This window comes from Penicillium atrosanguineum, assembly GCF_028827265.1.
Source record: "Penicillium atrosanguineum strain IBT 20685 chromosome Unknown utg000006l_segment0_segment0, whole genome shotgun sequence".
NCBI lineage: Eukaryota > Fungi > Ascomycota > Eurotiomycetes > Eurotiales > Aspergillaceae > Penicillium > Penicillium atrosanguineum.
In genome coordinates, this window is record NW_026623138.1 from 2474218 (window position 1) to 2494432 (window position 20215).

Here is a 20215-nt window from a genome sequence, read left to right on the forward strand (position 1 = left end):
AGGCATCGCTTATCGAGCACATTGGTCTCCGCTTTCAAAATTATCATCGAACCGGAAAAATTACTCCCTTACATCATAGGTTGTTGCCACATGTGCAGACGGCGGGTAAACATACATAGGCATATATGGTACGGGAATGAGCATCGTGTACAACAGTATCCTCGGATATTGTGAAAGTCTATTTATCTCCAGAAGGCCTTCGCGTTCGACATGATGTAATCAATGCCTTCTTTGCGCCACGTATCCGCCTCCATGTGGCTAGTCGTATTGGCATTCAGCAACAGGTCGACGGGCTTGTTTGTCCCGTATGCCTCCCAATGCACCGACTTGTTCACCACTCCCGAGTTCGGGTCAAGGTCGTGGATGAAGGATGCCCACATGCTAGTCATCATAGTGCTGAGATCAATGTATGACTGTGGTACGCCGGCGAATGGCTTTCCGTAGTGGTAACCCATCCCGGCAATGTTGTGGAACACAAAGGAAACTTCCTCGAAGTGGGTTACGCCCACAATGAGTGGTACGTCGGCTGAGTGTACGTTGAAGCGGTAGCAATATGCCGGTGTAGATGTTTCCGACCATACTTCACACTGGCGGCGGCGGTTCGCGTGCATGGTAAAGTCACCCGCGAACGCGGATGTTCGTCGCCATTCGTAGCCCATTGATGGGACACGCTTGTCGCCGAGGAATTCCGGGATTCCCAGAGATGGATCATCGGGATACAGCTTGAGGATCTCCTTTGCAACAGACGGGGGCGTCTGGAAGTCAAATTCACCATCTACGAAACACTCGAGTGATTAGCTATTCAAGTGGTTTGTTTGTTGCAGTGAGCTTACCAGTCAGATATTCATACCACTGCTCCGTAGTGTTGATTCCTGTTGGACCAAATGCAGTTCCTTCATCTGTGTTAGTGCCAGCGAGAATAGGAACCTTGATGAACTCGTGCTCATCCAGTTGGATACTGCCCCAGTTCTGAACCAAGTCACCGTCTACCACTGGCCAAAAATTATAGTCAGAGGAGCCATCGGTACCATTCAGAACCGAATTGAGGATCTCGAAAGACACTTCGCGCAGGCATTGCAGCGTATCCGCTTCGTCACCACAATTCACTTTAGATACCAGTTCGTCGTAGGTGGCCTGGAATGTAGTGTAGTTGGACGGTTTAGCAGCAATAGACCCGCCCGATTCCATGATTGCTGCTCGGAACAGCTTGTCGTCTCGGCCTCCATATGCTGTCAGATGATAACCTACTGACATGGCACCGGCAGATTCACCCCAGATGGTAACCTTGCTAGGATCACCACCAAAGGCAGCGATGTTCTCCTGGACCCATTCAAGTGCCAGCCTCTGATCTCTCAGTCCAAGATTGGTATTTCCACTGCCCCAGACTTGACTTGAGCTGATGAAGCCCCAGGCTGAGAGTCTGTAGTTGAGACTGACGGCGATGAACGGTTTACCTGGATGCCTCAGAATCAGTATACACAAGAGTTGCACCCACACGAGTACATACCAATCTTCTCGGCATTCGCAACAATCGCCGACATGTTGTATCGGTCGTCCGATCCTGAGCCTTCGAAGAATCCACCGCCGTGGATCCAGACTCCTACGGGGAGCTTTGAGTTTTTGGTGACAGACGAGCTGCGGATGACGTTGATGGTCAAGCAAGCCTCAGATTGGGGATACCAGATAGAATCCGTCTATTCCAGTTAGATGGACCAGAGAAAGATGGAAACGAAGTACTCACCCCATACCCCACGCAGATATCAGAATATTCTTTCGCATTACGCGCCTCGCTCCAGCTCTCGTTCAATGACTGTGGCACTGTAAAGCGCAGGTTTCCGACAGGCTGCTGGGCGTAGGGCATACCAAGGAAGAAATCTTGATCGTACCCAGCGCTGTATACACCAGTGTAGGTTCCATTGCGGACTGCGGCGGTGGGAGATGATTGCCTAGGAGCGGCATATGCCACCCCCCATATAGCGAGGAATCCGACAACATATGCGAGCATTGTGTTCTCGGGAGATGTAGTCAATGGAATTGATACCTGGGTCAGTTCCACTCCGGGATATCCCAAGTATATATACATGTTTTTGCGATGAATCCGGGGATAATACACATGCGGGGAAGGACAAGGCCCCACGCGGGGACGGTGGGACGATCAGGCCTCTTTTTGGGGGGGAATTGTTGTGTCTCAGAGACAAATCGCCCCGGATGAGCATCATAGGATTCAAGATATGCCGTTGAGGATTGCCGCTCGCGTACTAAACTTTCGGGAAGTGTGAATGTCCGATGAGATAATGTCAAATCCGGATACAAACACTGAATATTGCGGGGAAACGGGGAGAAGAGCCAATCGGTTCTACTCTGGGGCTTCTTATTCTGCGCTGACGGCCTGAAGTGTGGAGAAGGGATATCACAGCCCGTGGTTTTTCGCGGATGAATGCCCGGATCGGTGGAAGTGGCCGTTATCTTCACCGAGGTTTATCCGATCGTGGGGCGCTAAGGCACTCGGGGTACGATGGACTAGCTCTGATCTTCAAAGGAAGTCTTTGCTTTGAGCTGCGAGAGTCCGCCCAGGCGCAAAGTTGGAAGAGAAGTGGCTGATTGAAAGCGACTTTGGAGCTTGTTGACTTAAATGTTATACTTCGAAACGCAGCCTGGAAGAACAAGCAGCCAAGAGCCCGCAAAATTGGTTGATTCGGATGGACACTGCGATAATATATATTGAAAAGAGAAAAGAACCAAGTGCGTAGATCGATGCGAAGTTCAGAACGGATGAAAAAATAAAGGGTAAAAAAAGATATCTTCCCTCGAACCGGAATCGAGCCGGTGACCTTTCGGTTATATGTATCCATTACAGCCGAACGTGATATCCAACTACACCATCGAGGGTTTAGATATGGAATCGGGCCTCACACTGAGACATGACTTCCACCCCCAGCCACACATTTTATTTCGAGACTGGTCACCAAAGTCACCTCCAGTCCTCCGAGGTTTTGACATCCCCATGAACTTCATCGGTTTGGTTTTTGTTACGGGGATGATAACAGGTATCCTGGTTACTAATAATCCACCTAGCAGTCCCCAGCCAATCAAAACGTGTGGGCTCTCGTTGGATATTCTTTCCGCCAGAAATTAGTTAGCTCGTGAGTTGTATTCAACTGGGCACCTTCGAAAAACATGTATGAAAACTCCCAATTTCTCCATACCAAGAAAACATGTGCTGCGGTTGCCGTATCCTTCTATTCATTTGGCCCCGTATGATCTTATCCCATCTCGATCTCGGCCCTTAATATACGGAACGCATTGGTTAGTGATATACTAGAATTTTCAAAGAAGACCTGGGCCACCCGAATATAATCAATGAAACGAGAAATCTGGATCTAGGATGAACACATGTAAGGGTGTATATGCAGGACAACAAACTCCAGAGGGCAGCAAAATATGGCCTAGGGAACTGCCCACGCCATAACTATGTGCAGATTCACTCATGGTCTCTAAAATAACCTTCAACCACCCGGGTTATCTTCAAGAGCGGATGCGATACCGATTTTGACTAGTTCTTTTTGCCCCGGAGGAGCTCCCACCCGACACTACCATTCCGACCTTCCTTGGCGGTCAACTCTTCAACGGCTTTGACGAGGTCGTAAGTGATCTCCTCGGACACCACGCTGTCATGCTTGTAGCTTGGGTGCTTGGCGACGAACTCGCGGATCCAGCGTGCGCCGGTCCAGAGTGTGCCGTCGGCGCGCTTGCGGATGAGATCGAGGTAGCTGGCGAGGAAGCACCGTGTCTCGACGTCCACGTTGACGCTGTTAAGGTATGATTCCACAAGTGGGATGAGGCCCGGGAATAACCCGTCTGGACCACCGTTGATAATATCCGAGATGCTCATTAGTTCGTACTCGGTATCTACAGGGCCGAGAGGAGGAGAAGGTGGCGGGGTATTGACGGCTGAGGAGGTAGCTGATGAGAATGTGCTGCCGTTGGTCGATTGCTGGGGAGTCCTGGGCACTCGTCGCGGGAACGGATCCTTACGGAAGTAGAACTTCTTGTCGAGAACCGCGTTGCGAGCGTGGGCCGTCTCCATGTTCTCGGTGGTTAAGGGGATAGGAATGTAAAAGTTGAGGTCGAAACTGAGGATTGCTCGGGTGATGAGGACAATGAAGATGCTGAACGCTGCGTTTTCAAAGTCTGTGATTTGGATCTCCATGGGCCGGAACTCGACACGCCAGCCAATGTCGCTCCCAGAAGGCGGGGGCTTGAATCGCATATGCTGCCAATTGGTGGACTGGAGGTTCTCGAAATGATTGTCTTTGTCAAGGTCGAGTTCCTCTAAGTCTTCAGAGAAGATGACCAGCGGGTCGCGGATGAAGAGGTGTGCAAAGTGTGTGGCAAGTAGGTCATCCATGCCTCCCTCAATCAATCGTTTCTTAATGTCTTCATCGACGACCAGATCCGGGTCGAGGTACTCCTTCCGCAGCCGAGGATCTTGAGAGATATAAGTTGAGTTTGAAGCATACCGAGACTTGGGAATCCTCCATCGATCGTTTTTGAGGGGCTGCCAAAAGGTAAGTAAGCATGCAGAATAATCGAGTCGACAAAACTTACAGCTTCACCAAGTTCCTCCGGGGTTCTGTCATCCACAGCTCCGCTGATCTGATTCCATCGCACGTCGGTATCCACAAGGAATCCCTTATAGATTGGCGTGGCGGCAGTGAGAGCAAGAAGAACCGGCCCCAAAGGACTCAATTGGTCATAAAGCCTCCTGCCTTCGGTCATATTCTTTGCCTGGAAGGTGATCTGCAAGCAACAACTGCCCATTCCAAAGGCCATGGCATCCATGTAAACGTGATCGTCCTTGGCGGCACCGTTGCGGACATCGTCATCCTCGGGCCATATGTGAAGGTCGTAATCCACAGAAGGGTCCTTGAATGGCGAGGGAGTATTCAGATCCTTAAACACGGGCACATTCAATTCTACCTTGCGACCTCTCCGAGATCGGATGTTGGCTGCCAATGTAGGGAATCGAATATGAGGATTGGCGATCTCATCGGGGACAAATTGCGAACGGAGCGCTGGTCCCGAGGGAGGATAGTATGGCTGAATATAATCGTCCTTTGTTCCCAATCGCGGGAATGTCGTCAGGGTCAAGGGGGACTCGTTCGGCGCCATGTGTGCCTTGGCGATCTCTCGTCTAAGAAAGTATGAGTATTGTGCAGCAACCAAGACGAATCAAAAGAGCGATTGACCTCCACTTCATGTTGGATTCTACCTTCAATAAATCCTTGAATCCGATACCCCAAGGGCTCCCCGGTGTGGCCTCGAGCATGAAACGCCCGAATTCGGGGTGGAAATGCGGGGGTTCCTCCCCATCGCTGATAGAAGTCAGACATTGCCGTGCATACTCGTTACATATACCATGCCAACTTACTGCTCCCCGTTGTCTCCGTTCCTGCTGCCTCCCGACTTCCACAGGGCTTCGTCCCGCGCAAGGGACTTGAGGATATCAGCCTGGGCCAGAGATAACCGTGATTTCTTGGCTGTGTCGTCGAATGCTACCACAAGATATTCGACCTATACGTAAAAGGAATTGTAAGCTTGGGGTATCACTGGCGGCGAGTTGTTCCACATACCTCATCACCCCACAGTAGAACGTCTCTTTCTTTGCCTCTGGCTCGTCGCCAATTTGCCAGTAGTTGCTGCACCAGCTGTCAGTTGTATGCCCCACCAATGTGCTCTTCAAGCGATCCGCAACGGTGCCCCTCCATGCACAAACCTCAATGCCCCACTGGCGAACCTGACCGGCCTTCTTCTTGGCCTCGGGCCATTCCAAAGCAGTTCCAAGGGCCCTGAATAGCAGGATTAGTGACCCGAATAGGCTATCCCGTGAAAAGAATGAAGCGCATACAGAAGACCCATTGTGCTTGTGCCTAAGCCGTGCCGACCAACTCCGCAGTGTGCTCCAAGCCAGAGATCGAGAGAGGTAGATGGGGCGGGGTTCTCGAGGAGACCAAATGCAAAGCGCGGGGCAGAGAGATTACTGAAACCAAGGGACCAAAGTTTTAGACAGAAAGAAGTCCGCACCCAAACATCTCGTTCCGCGCGGTTCTTTTCAATTCTCGTCCGAAGTTTTCGGAGGCCGTAACACTGCGGGGCAGGCGATAGGGAAAAGTAACGGTTCCGACTCGATTTCTAAGCAAATCCCCAATCCCGTCCAAGGATCCGCCGCTTACTTTCTTGGTATAGCAACACGTCGAGGCACCTTTATTATTATGTACTTTCCAACGTGCCATACAACCGGGCTTCTTACGATGATATTCAACATCTCTGTAGAGTGACGGGCGCATCTCGCGCTCCAAACCCCGGTCCCTCCGTTGAATACGCCCAAGCGATGCGATAATCATTCCCTGCAGGGCATAGTACGATCTGCATGCCACCCAATCTACCGATACGAGAAAACTACAGTATTCCACAATAGAGATCATGCTAGAATTGAATGCTGACAAATCTATTGGTCCCTGGTCATTGGAGCAGATCAGTTCTGAAGCTCCTGTGTATAACCTGTGGTACCTCTTACTCTCAAGTTACGAGTGATGAGCAAGATGATGCGCCATCTGCAGGGTCAGATCGATAGGCAGGGATCATCTGTCACGAGGCAAGGCATCCAATATCCTAGTACCACGTCGGCGAAAAAAGAGGTCCCAACGCCAAAAGGCAGTCCATGAGCAGTCTCGGTATATCGACTATGTACATAACCTGCTGCTGTTTCAGCAGTTCTGACTGCGCAAACACAAACGCAAAGATCAGCTTCAGTTGCTACGGGCGCCGTCCTTGGCAGCCCGAAGCTCGTCCATCTTAGCCACGCGCTTCTTGAACTCGTCGTACTGGCACTTCTCGTAAGAGTGTCTCTCATCCTAGTAGAAATTGGATTAGCTGTTGTCGGCCAACGGGCACACCGATCGAGTAGTCGGAGACGTATCAAGTAGTCGGGTGGTCGGGATATCCAAGTGCGTACCTCGCACTTCCAGGGAAGGTAATACTCTGCTTGTCGGCATCGGTTCAACGGGATCAAAAGGTGCGCGCACGAGTCTCTGTATTGCATAGGGAGGCGGGCCTCGGACATTTCCTGGCGGGTTGCTAGATCCTGGAGTTAGCTTAATGTCACGGGCGTCGGAGGGTCTCCAATGGCTAGGAATCTTACCAGTGGTCTCTCCGAGACCCACGGCATTCTTGACCGACTCGACAACAGTCATTTTGGCGGGAATTGAGGGTGTAATGGCGCGGGGAGGAGAGGAGCGACGAGCAGGAATTCGAGGTTGGCGGTTGCACCGTTTCGCTATGTTCCTTTCTTCCCGACATCACGTGATTATAATAACACGTGACAAAAATCCACTTTACGCGGGCTCATCGCGTCTGCGCGTCCCTGCGATGCCACCCTAGCTCCACCTGGCAAATCGTGTCCCTACTCTCAGTCTGACTCTATGTGCGTGAAATGTGTCAGGCATTGAAGCAATCTTCAATCAATTGACTTGTGGACCCAAGAGGGGTTTACGGGCGCCAAAGGCGTGCCACATCGCTGCTTCAAATCGCCTTTGCCGTGACATCGGCCCCCGGCGATATTCATCATGGCGGGAATGGAGTCAATCTACTCGGCTACATACAGCAGTGTATGTATCTTACCTGGTTATTTCATCATCCGGTATCATCTGGTGATCTGGTGTTCATCAGTGTCCGATTTTCCATCGTTGTTTCGAATTTGTGACGTTCTAATAGTGCTTTTCTAGGTTCCGGTGTACGAATTTAAAATTGATGGTGATAGTGTGATGCGACGGAGAGGCGATGACTGGGTCAATGCAACACACATCCTGAAGGCAGCCGGTTTTGATAAGCCTGCCAGAACACGCATTCTCGAACGAGAGGTACAGAAGGGAGTGCATGAAAAAGTGCAAGGAGGTTACGGCAAATATCAGGGTATGGACCTCGAGGATGACGGTGGATGAAGTGAACATTTGCTCACATCCATAATTCTACAGGAACATGGATTCCTCTCCCAGAGGGCCGGATGCTTGCGGAGCGCAACAGCATATTTCACAAGCTAGCCCCCATCTTCGATTACGTTGCTGGAGATCGCAGTCCCCCACCAGCTCCGAAACACACGTCGGCTGCTTCGAAGCCGAGGGCTCCACGAAAATCTACCAATCGTTCTGCTGCGACCGAGATATTCAATGTGGTTCAACCGCAGCGAAGCATGGGCCCCCGGCCACTATCCCGCACGAACAATACGAAATGAATGCTGGATTTGATGATAACGAATCCCTTGAACAAGCGACCATTGAGTCGTCATCCATGGTTGCAGATGAAGATATGCTGCAGATGTCTCAGCACGGAGGACGCAAGCGCAAGCGTGGTATGAATGAGGCGAATGTCATGTCTATCAGTGAGCAGGAGCATATCATTTATGGTGATCAGCTCCTGGACTATTTCATGACTGTGGGTGATGCTCCACAAGCTACCCGCATTCAACCTCCAGAGCCCCCGGCTCATTTCCAAATCGACCGACCCATCGATGATTCTGGGAACACGGCCTTGCACTGGGCCTGTGCGATGGGTGACTTGGATATTGTGCAGAACCTCCTTCGTAGGGGTGCCAATGTAAAAGCATTATCAGTTCACGAAGAGACACCGCTTGTTCGAGCTGTTTTGTTCACCAACAACTACGAGAAGCGAGCCTTCCCTGCTCTGTTGGATGTTCTGCTGGACACCATCTCTTTCCGAGATTGGTTTGGGGCTACGCTTTTCCATCATATCGCCGAAACCACTCGCAGCAAAGGAAAGTGGAAGAGTTCCAAGTACTACTGCGAGGTTCTTCTGGACAAACTGTGCAAGACATGTTCTCAGGAGGAGATAGATCTATTGCTTTCATGTCAAGATGACAATGGCGACACTGCCGCTCTGGTGGCTTCTCGCAACGGTGCATTCCGCCTGGTGAACATGCTGCTCAACCACTGCCCTCGGGCTGGCGATTTGATGAACAAGAAAGGAGAGACAGCCAACAGCATGCTTCAACGTTCTCACAATGTCGACCAAGATATCCCGCCCGCCCCGTCGTCTGCTACCATGGCCAACGACCATCTGGATGGTGCAGGCGGCGATCTCATGTCGGGTCGTCAATCTATGGCCCCGCCAGTAGATTCCGCTGCCACCTCCGACCTGCTGTCAAAGATTGGCACAATCATGGCTGAGGCCAACAAGAAGCTCGCAGGAACCTATGGTAACTTCAAGGTAGAACAGCAAGATTCCCACGATGTTGCCAATCCCGAAGCACTGTTCGAACAGCTTGAAACGGATCGTCAGAAGATCCAGAAGCAAGTCTCAGCCCTCGCCGCCAAAGAGGCAGAGTACGAGCCCAGTGATAGCCAGATGGGGCGATATGAGAAGCTGCGGGCCAGCTACGAGTCTCTACTCGAGCAGACACACCACGCTGCTCTTTCCCCCCAACTGGCTGATGCAGGTCCACTTTCATCCGCTACGGATGCGTCCTCACTTGGACCCGAAGAGCTCCTGCACCGCTACCAACTCGCACGCGAGCTGTGTACCGCCCAGAAGACGCGCCGCGACACAGTGAGAGCTCTGGCGCAGCAAACAGCCGACGCAGGTGTGAGTACCAAGTTCGACGTGCACCGCAAACTCGTGGCTCTAGCTACGGGGTTGAAGGAAGAAGAGCTTGACCCAATGGCGGCCGAGCTGGCAGAGACACTGGAGTTCGACCGAATGAACGGCAAGGGTGCATCTCCGGACCCAGAGCGACGGATACGGAATGAAGCATCTACTCTCCCCTCGGGTCCCGTTGTGCCCGTGGATGCCTAAGTTGCATTCGCTCTCACCCGATTCTGGATCTGTAACGACTTTCATTCTGCTCTGCTTCTCCATCTGGCACGCCTCTTTCTGCAGTGGTTGACCAGCAGATACCCCTATTGCTTACATTGATTTTCGTGCTTTCCGTCTTGTTTTTTTTTTTTTTTTTTCTTCTCGCATTCCGACCGGGGGACTTTGTATGAGTTTCGGGTTGGCTGTACAGGTTCAGCAGGCCGTCTTCACCCATGGGGGACCTGTAACAGCATGTACATAGGGCAATGAATCCACGCTTTCAGAGTTCACGGCAGTCCGGAGGGTCTAGTCTGGTCATTGACGCCTAAAATCTATTCTGAACCCTAAGAAATCAACAAGACGCGATGATTGTGTAAGCCTCGGGGCAACGCGCAACACAATTTGACTGACACGCAGGATCGGCTGCGCCCATCGTAGATCCCAATCACGCTAACCTCCAATAGATGTGCTCTCCCACGAACACTGATCTGACCGATGGTCACGCTCCCTCATTGATGACATGTGGATTCCCGGTGCACTTCTGAGTGTGCCTTATAGAGCCTCAGCGAGAGTGAGATAATTGGCTGCACATGCGCTCTTGGCAGCGGCTCCAGGGAGGACGTGAGACGCCGATGGGACGACGATGGCGACGATGGCGGCCACGTCGGGGCGGCGCTAGCGGCCCCCAACCAATCGAATGGACGGAGATGTGATGAGCACAGAACCCTGGTCACATAGGGCGCTTGATTGGATGGGGCCAGGCATTCAGCTCACTCGAAGTCGCTTGTTTTTCATCAATTCGTCGTTGGGTCTTGCCACAGTCCGAGCTCCATTAGCTTTGGAAAGAAGCGGAAAGAATACTAGGAATCGATGAGAAGACCAAGAGGGGGTAAACAATTGTCCAAACTCATGATCTGAACTAGTCTCGTTACGGACTAGCGTTGTTCCTGGATGCCTAGCTGGCAAGGCACCGAATTGATTCCCCACACCCTTCTCTCATCCCAAACTCTCGCTCTCTTTCACACCTTCATCCTTTCCCCCCCTCCTCTAATCTTCGCTTCTTTCTTTTTTTCCTTCCCGTCTGCATTCTTTCATTCGCAGCTCGCATCGTTTGGGAAAAGATTAAACTTCAAAAAAATCACCCTTGCAAATAGTTATCCGATTCGTTCCGCCCCTGAAGACCTCGCGTCTGGCCCCGAGTCTCCAACCTTCGATTCCTCGTGCCTCAGGTACGACATATTCACGCTCGCGACTGGACCTGACTTCGTCTTTCCAACGCTTCGTTCTGTTCTGGCTCGTTTGTGACGTGCCCTTTGTTGTGTTGCTGCTCTTGCCGAGTCTTCACCATCGCGTCAACTCTTTCTTTCTCTCTCTTTTCTTCATCTGGGACTTGCAGAGCATCTCCCACGATCGCCCGCCTTTGTCTCGTTTTCTCGAGACCCCACTTCTATATTCGCATAATTTCCATTCGGGGGTGCCTTTCACCTTCATATCGCCGGTTTTCACATCAACCGCACCTTCGGCTACTGTTACCGAACCCTTCCCGAAAAATCAACTCTGCTGTACAGCTTGATAATATTGGCATCCTGCATCAGCATTCTTCATCATTAAGCCAGTCATTCGCTATCACTGCATATCTTCACTTGTGGTAAGCGATCCCGTCTGCCTAATCACGAGATTTTATTCACTGACGGGTGCCTCAGAATTCGCAATTTTCCGTCTTCACAATCCATCCTCTCCAATATCATTCCTGACGTTCGACTGTTCGACCGTTCTCGTCATAGACCTCATAATCACCTAATCATTCGGGAATAAAAAGCTCGAAGCTTCGTGGTTGATCCCGAGCGCTTGCCGATCCCGTAACGGAAACTGAATACGTGACCCCGTCCGCTACAGCCTTTGCACATACCCACTCTCCGCCTATTCCTTCGACGAATATGAGTATCGACGCTGGCGGTCTTGCTCAAATGACTTACAACAACAACTTCAATAATGGCACTTCCCTCGGTGTGCCGGGCTCCGGCTTCGCCTCGAGAGGGAAGGGCTCTCACATCAAACGCCTGAGTATGCCTCCTCAGGTGGCCAACATGGACGAATCGCAGCAGTCTTCTGTTTCGACTCCACGCACCAGCCGCTCGCATCTCCTGGCTGGCCTGCGAACCGCCCCTAGATCCGCCACCATTCCCTCACACCACCACCAGCAACCTGGTATGGACAGTGGACGCTTCCCTGGATCCAACCGAGGAATGGATCGGGTTCCTCAGACTGCTACGGGAGCTGGTTTCCCGCAGCATAGATACCCTTCGAACCAGCGGATGAACGCGCAGCAGCAGCAGAACCAGAACCGCCCAATGTACACTATGCCGGAGCAGGTGCTCGCTCCTCCTACCTTTGATGACTCGGGTATCGATGAGAGTATGTACGCGGAATTGATGTCGACCAACCTCTTCCTGGCCGCACAGCAGCAGCGTCTGCAACAGCAGCTGATCAGTGTAACCGCTGCCGCCCAACAATTCCAGGGTCTCACCCTTGGAGGCATGGGAGGCATGTCGCTTCATCAGCAGCAGGCCATGCAACAGGCCATGCCCTCGCTGAATACAAACCTCCCTGGCATGGGGTTATACCAGCAACAGCTCCAGCAGGGTGTGCAACCGATCGTGCAGCCAGTTCCTGGCCAACCCGGCCTGTACTGCGTCTACAACCCTCTTACAGGCCAGCAGAGCTACATCATGGACAATAGCACCCAGGAGGATTATTCACCTCAGCCGTATGAACATCAATCGTCAAACCAGCAGGTGCCTCAATTCCGAGCCGAGATCTCCCCTCCGGCGGAGTCGCATCCATCTCAGATGTACTTTTCGCAGCCGATCTCTCCTCCCAGTGGAACTCCTTCGCCGCCGGTCGAGTCTGCAAACGGGCTCCGCCGGAATCACAGGAAGAATCCTTCGTTCAACCCTACGCTGAAGACAACCATCGACACCACCAAGGCCAATGTCGGTAACGGTCCTCGTTCAGCTGCTCTGCCGCCTACGCCTGCTACTGGAACCTTTGCCCCCGGTCATTCCCGTGCTGGTGAGCACCCGATCCGTCAGCCTCGTGGACCTCCATCCCTCGAGGATCTCGTGGCCAAGCCTACTTCCAAGCATGAGGGCAGCAAGAACTTCGCTACCCGCCAGCGGCGCCGCGCCGTCCACAACTTGGTGCGTGCTGGAATCGAGCGTCGTGGCGATGCTCGTAGCTATGGATATAACAGCAGTGGCGGTACCAACACACCGGCCAGCGAGAAGGAATTCACCTTCTCCGATGGTGATGATGCGACTGTCCGCAGTGATAGCCTCTCCAGCAAGCCCAGTCTGGGCAGCCTCCGCGCTGCGGCTAATGGTGCTATTGGATCTGAGCGCAAGGAGAAGACCGGCCGTGACCGCAACTCCCTTGACAGCCCTTACTCCAGTGCCACCCCGACCAGCGAGGATGGCTACTTTGGATCGAAGTTCACCGATGCTCACGCGGACCATGTTCCTTCGCCGACAGGCACCTCGTCACCCTCTGTGGCGTCTGTCGTCGCAAGCCAGGGGCAACAGCAGGCTCAAGCACCAGAGCGCCGCAAGACACCTATGCTTGTGTTGTCCAGCGCTGAAAAGCGCAAGACCCCTATCATGTAATGCCGAACATCATGTGACAGCGACGTATGACTTTTTGTTTTTCCCTCTTTTTTTTTTTTTTTCCTTCCCCAGGCGGACTTTTGTGGCTTTTCCTCGTTTTCTTCTTTCTGTTACCTAGCCTAACTTTCTTACATAGGGTGCCGAATTGGCTCCTTCCACTCCTTTCTTTATCCTCCTATCCTGACAATCCGTCAGTGATACGCGTGTGTGTGACGACCTGCATCAGTCTGCAATGACTTCTGATTCTTGATTGAACCTTTTTTCTTAACTCTTCTCTTCCCTGACGTCGTATCAACACCCTCAAAGGGCATTGCTACGGTCGACTTTTTACTGTTCTTTCCATGTCGAGCATCGATAGGTTTACTTCTGGAATGGCTGCTTCTGGCACGGCCGTCGTCTCTCATTTCGTGGTTTTCGGGTTTCTCGTGCATCCGGTCATGTACCAGCTTACCCTCTAGCCTCTGCTCTTCTAGGGCCTTTGAGCGCAATAAATAGCTTTGCAGCTGATTTCTGATTATGTGTAGTCTGTAATGAGTCCTATTTTGTAAATCGTAGGTCCTATCCGAACTTTGAAGTGGGTGGTTGCCCAAAGTCTGAAGTCCACATGAGATGACCTGACAACGTCATGTTTGAACTGCTAAGTCCTAGTGCATCTCTTCTAAAATGTTAATTTACAAGTGAACAAATTCTATGGAGAGGATAATACTGTGCATCAAATAAAACCTCAAGTCCCAAGCAAGCTACTATAGACTAAATTAACTCGTAGAGGACAAAGCGTGTATACAGCAAAAGACCTAAAAATCAAAGATCAAAACGAGCAATGTAATTAAATCGAATCAAACAAATTGTTACTCAAATGCAAGATCCGCTGAGACACCCCTCCAAAAAAAAAAAAAAAAAAAAAAAAAAACACACACCGCAAAACCGGACTCACGCCAGGAAAAATATCAAAAGGAAACTTCGCAGAACGGGGGCCTTCAAGATTTCATGGACTCGTGCATTCGTGGCTTCTATGTATGTCCGGACGAGCGCCCGGGTGTGCATGAGTCGGTACAGACTTTGTCGGCGAGAGATGAAAGAAGGGAAATAGACGATTTTCTGGACTCCTAGCACGGTATAACTTCAATTTAACGATGGGAAATGAAACAAGGGTGTCCCTGTTGAGGTCGAGGGTATAAAGGTAGGCGAGCCGGTGGCGGCTTGGGGTCTTGCCCGGGATGCGAAATGTTCAATAGACTCGGTAGGGTAGAGACACAGGAAAGGGGTATAGATGGAAAGCGTGGATGCGAGTATAGAGGTTGGTAGTCGAGTCTGAGGGATGGGAAACCGGAGGTTAGAAGCTGAACAGGCCACTCCGCTTCTTGCCCAATGGGTAGACGACTAGGGCCGCTAGGAAAAGACCAACGGTAGTCCCAATGGCGACTTGGACCATGCCGTATCCAATGTCGAAGACGACCCCGTAGCTCTGGTTGCGTGCTTCATCGGCTGAGAGATTCTTCGCTGCGTCGACAAAGCCCTGTGTCCCGTTGGCTACAACTGCGTATGGGTTACGGGTCATCTCTTCTGCTGAAGTGATGCCTGAAATAAGCGAACCGCTAGCAGCGAGACCGGAGGGAACCAGGACAAATATTGCGGGAAGCATGGCTGCTGCTGCGAGTCCATGGCGAAGACGGCTGTAGCAGTTGCCCATGACTCCAATGACAAAGGCGCCGAGGGCGTTCGAGACTTGTGTGTTAGAGTAAAATCGCTTAGAGCTGAAATAAGTGACGGCATAGCCGGCCAGAGAGATGACCAGCATGATCGGGATTTGTTTCCACTTGGCGTGGTTGACGATGGCGAGACACGCTGTGAAGATCAGGACAAATGGGAATCGCCGAAGATATTCATTTGTGATCGGGCTTGCGGGGCACGTATACGCTGTAGACGCTTGGGGGTCCAACAGGCCGTACACAGCAGTGCCAATTGTGATGCCGAATCCAAGGAAGAGGGAGTAGATAATGGCGTACACCATGCGTACTGAGCCTGCCACGATACTTCGTGACTGCAGCTCCAGACTAGCACAGAGAACGGTATACCCTGGGAGAATGAGAGCAATGGAAGATTGTGCCAGAGCAGAGAAGCAAAACAAAGACTCCCCTTGGTATCGAATACTTCCAAAGGCTCGAGCCAAGAAGGAGGTCAGCACTGCAGCTGAAATCTCAAAGACGTTCGAGTACAAGCTCGACTTGGGAGAGAGAATCAGCTGCAGCACACCGAGTAAGCAGCCCAGCAGAAACGCGACGGGCATGTCAACTGGCCGAGCATTGAAAGCGAACGGTCCCACTGTCGCGCTTGCACATCCGTGGGCGAAGATGAGAAACAGAATATGATACTTGCTCCGCCTCTTCATCGTCTCATCCAACCGCTGGATGGCTTCTTCGACACCGATCACGTCGTGAATCACCTCCTTGTAGACTTCGTGGACGTCGGCCAGCTTGCCCAAGTCGATCCCCTGGCTGGACCGGACGACTTTGACTTCGGTCGTGTGCGTGGTGGCGTCGTCGAAGGAGATAATCATACAGCCCGGGATGTATAGGAATTGGCCATCAATCTCTAGGACTCGTGCAGTCATCCGCATGTATTCTTCCAGGCGATGAGTCGGAGCGCCATACTTCATCAGGGCTCGGCAGAGCCTGATCAGATACCGCTGACGTTGAAGGAGCTCAGCGATGTGAATGGTGATTCGAATTTCATCTTCAAGCTGGGGTTTCGGGAAACGACGCGCTCCACCCTCAACGGCATTGCTACTGCGAGATCGCTTGAGCATACCAACAGGAGAGGTGTTTTTGATTGAAGAGCCAGCAAGGGAAGTGCTGGACCGGCTGGACGATTTCTCATACCACTTTTTGGGGCGATTTGCCTTCCAGACAGAGTCGTCATCGGGGGAAGAACCACGTCCGCTGTAGTCAGTAGAGGCACTCCCCCGTCTAGACTCGCCATACTGCCCCTGGCCCGGGTAATATGCTTGATTGGACTGGTCGTATAGCTTGAGTATAGAAGAAAGGATTCCTCCGCGGCTATGTCTCGGCCGTTCGACGGAGTCCCGATCCTCAGACGGGGTACCCCGGCCGGACAGTGAACCGGGAGAGGGAGGGCGAAAGCGAGTCAAAAAGTGGAGGTCTGGACGTGACATTTGGCGCAGAGAACTTTTGGCTTCGTAGTTGCGCAGTGTAGATCTCCCGTCTATGAACCCGGCTTCATCGTCGATTAGGGTAAGCTCGTCAAAAAACTGATGCTTCTCTGAGTAACTGATCAGAGGAAGCTCATCCCCATCCTCAGAAATAAATAGTGCCTCAAAAGGAGTGGAGGCAGTCGATGATGCAAGGCTGGAGCGGGGACTTTGCTTCGGAGATTTTCGAGAGAGAAGGGATGCAAGCCGTTGGGCCCGTTCCTGTGCAGAGGATATAGCGCGCCCCTTGTCATAGGGACAAGGACTGATTTCATAGTCCCCTGTCACCGTAGAGGTGGTCCTGTTGTCGATCGCTAAGCCAGAGACATCGGGTGACGCGGTAGAGCTCCGTTGCTCTGCTGATCTCCCTCTTTGCGGATCTACACTACCCCAATCCTGGACATGAGGAATGTTGGCGGTAGGCAGAGGCCTCTGAGGGAGCAAAGAGAAGCCCCTACGGTCCGGTCGGGATTCGTCCGAGTGGCCGCTTGGGGGCTCCTTGAGCTCGAGCTCGTTCACTGTGAATTTGACGCGATTGGTGCTTTTGAGAATGCTTGCATTCCGATGCGTGCCCTGGGCTCCGCCACCCAGCGTGAGCTCCTGATAAGCTTGCTGGGCCTGCGAGACATCTCCCGACACGCCCGAAGGTGAGTTTTGGGACAATGAGGATGGTTTGTTGGATCTTAGGCTATCAGTCGCCGGGCGGCGGGATATTGGAAGGTGGAAGTAACCCCCCGCCATAAATTCTTCTTCTTCTTTCTTTCTTTCTTTCTTTCCTAACTTTCTTTTGCTTCGATCCTTTCCTGACCACCTCTTGGCTTTTTCTCCTTTTAGAATCTGATCCAACACACTCTGATTTATTGAATGTTAATCAATCCGGAGACCAATAGCAGAATAAATCGTGTAGCTCGAGCTCGAGCTCGAGTGGTCGACTGTAGCCTGGCAACAAGGTCAGCTATGTGAGGCAGCATCGCCAGCTCTCCTATCCAGAAGCTCGTGTGGAGCTTTATAGGCAAGGGCAAACCCTGCAGGACTCACCTTAATAAGGCCGACAGCAAATGGGAGTCTTTTGGTCACTAGGGTTGATGCGAACCCGCACCTTAGAGAGAGCTTGTCACGGCAGGGAGAGGTGTGAAATGAGTCCTGCTGCCAGGAATGACGATTGTGTCATCAATATTTAATAAGAGATTTTGCATAGAGGTAAATCAAATTAGGGAGACTGGAGTAGAAGGGATGCGAGATGTGGAACAGTGGATTGATATAAAAGATCATGGGTACCAAGATTGTGGGTGTATCTTCTATTCACGCGGCTAGAGACAGACTAAAAACAGCTGCCGTTTAGCTGGAGAACACACGGACCATATGAGCTAGAATCCCAAAGGACTGTCTGGTTTGAGGGCATGTAGCCGTTAGGGGGGGGCGGGGGCAGGCTTCGGAAGGCTTTCCGGGCCGGTTTCTGGGAAGTTTTTATTTCGCCACGATGATAAATCACCGGGGATTCGGTGCTTGGTATGGGCTCAGTACCCAGTCATAAAACTTCAAACGCAAAGAATTCAGTTCCCTAGTCCCCATTTGGAGAGGGCATCGCGCCGAAGCTAAGACCCGAGACCCGTAGGTCCTGGAAGGCACAGGATCGACAGGCCTGTAGCTCATCGAGGTAGTGATCGAAGCTTTCCGGATCAGCAGCATGGCCGGATGGGACAGAAGTAAAAAATAAATAAAAATAAAAATCAAATACAATACACCCCTAGTAGGTCAGGAGGAAAGCCAAGGGGGGTGAGTCCGAGCTTCATTGTCAAAGGAACCAGCAGGCAGTTCCGGTTTCACGAAGGCCATGAGGTACCACTGGTCACCGTGAAGTAAACTACCCAGGTCAAATCTGGTATCCTGTGAAGAAGGGTTTATGAATGGATCGGAGCTCTGAAAGGCGAGTGGAGTCCGGGATGATCCTTGACCTGAGACAAGATATAATGCTATTGGAAGTTCGGTATGCTGGATGTACTGGCTCTTCCAAATATCAATTATGCTAGCTAGACAGCTGGAGCTATGTGACTTGTTTGATGGACAGATAAGAAGACATATCAATTGGCAACCTGTCCAGATCACCCCCCCCTTTGGTCATCAGGGTTATGCAAGATGCCTCGGTTCCCGGACATATCTACGGAGTGGACCTGTTCGTGGATTAGTGGATAGTATACGTAACCCAGGAGTTGTCCGAATCGAGACACCATCGGAAGGAATCTTGCTCGGAGGCAAGTACCCTTTACAAACACAAACTCTAAGAATCAACCCAAACTTCTTCGCGGTACAACGCAGCAATTCTGGACAATTCGTTTGCCCTTTTCATTTCCCTTCATTTAGCTCGGCGAGACAAAAACATGGACTGATGCACATGTCCTAGACTATGTTCTTATGATGTCAACTGGTGTCTCAAAAGCCATTGCGCGTCATTGTACCACTCAACTTGCCACTCGGCAAGGGCAAAGGGCAAAGGGCAAAGCCCAGAACTTGATCTGCTTGAGATAAAGTTAAGCTTCCCGTAGCCCTAGACCCTTCCGGCACCAAACGGTCTGACCCGGTGCATAACCCTGGATCCTGCTGGGCTCCTAATGCTTATGCCTATCGTCTTATGTCCGAGCCGTCTGTACCACTGAAGATTCGACACCATTCGCAACCAATCTCAGATTAGTAGAATTGTGCGAGAACTAAAATACAGTTCCCCACCTCTGCGTCCTCGCTGCAGCGATGCGACCGCAACGTCCTCCGTACCACCGTTCGCCCCTCCTTCGAGGTCGCACAGCCCCTCCTTCCAAGGTTCATTTGGATTTACCGAGGATAGTAGTCCTACCTGGAGGCAGGGGCCAACACCTAACTTTCGTGCTAGCATTGTCTATTCGTCACAATGACACGCATGTCCTACGTGTAAGCCCGTATAGGAATGAGTATCAAGGCCAAGTGTTTGGATGCATGGAAGAAATCAGGCATGCAATAGCGATTACTTTGCATTGGCTGCTGATGGCTACGAACTGAGAGCCTTGTTGGGTTGCAGTCAACGGTGCACGGTTGATAGACCTTTCATCCGACTTGGCCAAAGTTTACGGGAACTTTACATGTCTCGGTCCCGACGATCCATGAATCGATCTCAAGTGAATGCTAATCTCGGACTCTGCCTTCGGTGAGCCCTTCTAGGTACGGTATGTCCCACTCGGCGGAGCATACACGACTATCTGACATGCCTGAGATAGGACACGTTTTGACCAGCAGTTTATGCATGGGACTTTGATCTAGTGCCCAGGCTGGCTGATCTTCTCACTTCTCTGGACCCACCGACGCATCAGCTCACTTGCATTCCGATGAGTTGATCTACTGAGACACCTTATTGTTTAACTTTGACTCACAAACTTCACATATCTTCCGACTCCTGGGATCTTTCTGTTAGAAGAAGTCATGTGGAAAAGTCAAGCACCTAACGAAATGA

General features: G+C 51.6%; 6 protein-coding genes across 6 annotated transcripts; 2 read left to right on the forward strand and 4 right to left on the reverse strand.

Annotated features, from left to right (window-relative positions):
- Positions 1-182: 182 nt before the first annotated feature.
- N7443_008081 (uncharacterized protein) lies at positions 183-2005 on the reverse strand (the record flags this gene model as incomplete). Its single annotated transcript, XM_056888137.1, has 4 exons — positions 183-775; positions 834-1454; positions 1508-1694; positions 1742-2005. 4 exons carry the CDS (start codon positions 2003-2005, stop codon positions 183-185), a joined length of 1665 nt encoding a protein of 554 aa, XP_056739828.1.
- Positions 2006-3553: 1548 nt separating this feature from the next.
- On the reverse strand, positions 3554-5919 carry N7443_008082 (glutamate--cysteine ligase; the record flags this gene model as incomplete). Its single annotated transcript, XM_056888138.1, has 7 exons — positions 3554-4558; positions 4609-5194; positions 5250-5375; positions 5432-5574; positions 5634-5699; positions 5777-5849; positions 5909-5919. 7 exons carry the CDS (start codon positions 5917-5919, stop codon positions 3554-3556), a joined length of 2010 nt encoding a protein of 669 aa, XP_056739829.1.
- An 890-nt stretch (positions 5920-6809) lies between these two features.
- On the reverse strand, positions 6810-7253 carry N7443_008083 (NADH dehydrogenase [ubiquinone] 1 beta subcomplex subunit 7; the record flags this gene model as incomplete). The annotated part of the gene is made up of 3 exons (XM_056888139.1): positions 6810-6914; positions 7016-7137; positions 7202-7253. 3 exons carry the CDS (start codon positions 7251-7253, stop codon positions 6810-6812), a joined length of 279 nt encoding a protein of 92 aa, XP_056739830.1.
- Positions 7254-7625: 372 nt separating this feature from the next.
- Positions 7626-9867, forward strand: N7443_008084 (putative APSES transcription factor; the record flags this gene model as incomplete). The annotated part of the gene is given in 4 exon segments (XM_056888140.1): positions 7626-7667; positions 7785-7971; positions 8034-8116; positions 8134-9867. 4 exon segments carry the CDS (start codon positions 7626-7628, stop codon positions 9865-9867), a joined length of 2046 nt encoding a protein of 681 aa, XP_056739831.1.
- A 1937-nt stretch (positions 9868-11804) lies between these two features.
- On the forward strand, positions 11805-13529 carry N7443_008085 (uncharacterized protein; the record flags this gene model as incomplete). The annotated part of the gene is made up of 1 exon (XM_056888141.1): positions 11805-13529. The coding sequence occupies one exon, from the start codon at positions 11805-11807 to the stop codon at positions 13527-13529; it is 1725 nt and encodes a 574-aa protein (XP_056739832.1).
- Positions 13530-14862: 1333 nt separating this feature from the next.
- N7443_008086 (threonine/serine exporter family protein) lies at positions 14863-17478 on the reverse strand (the record flags this gene model as incomplete). The annotated part of the gene is made up of 1 exon (XM_056888142.1): positions 14863-17478. One exon carries the CDS (start codon positions 17476-17478, stop codon positions 14863-14865), a length of 2616 nt encoding a protein of 871 aa, XP_056739833.1.
- Positions 17479-20215: the final 2737 nt, after the last annotated feature.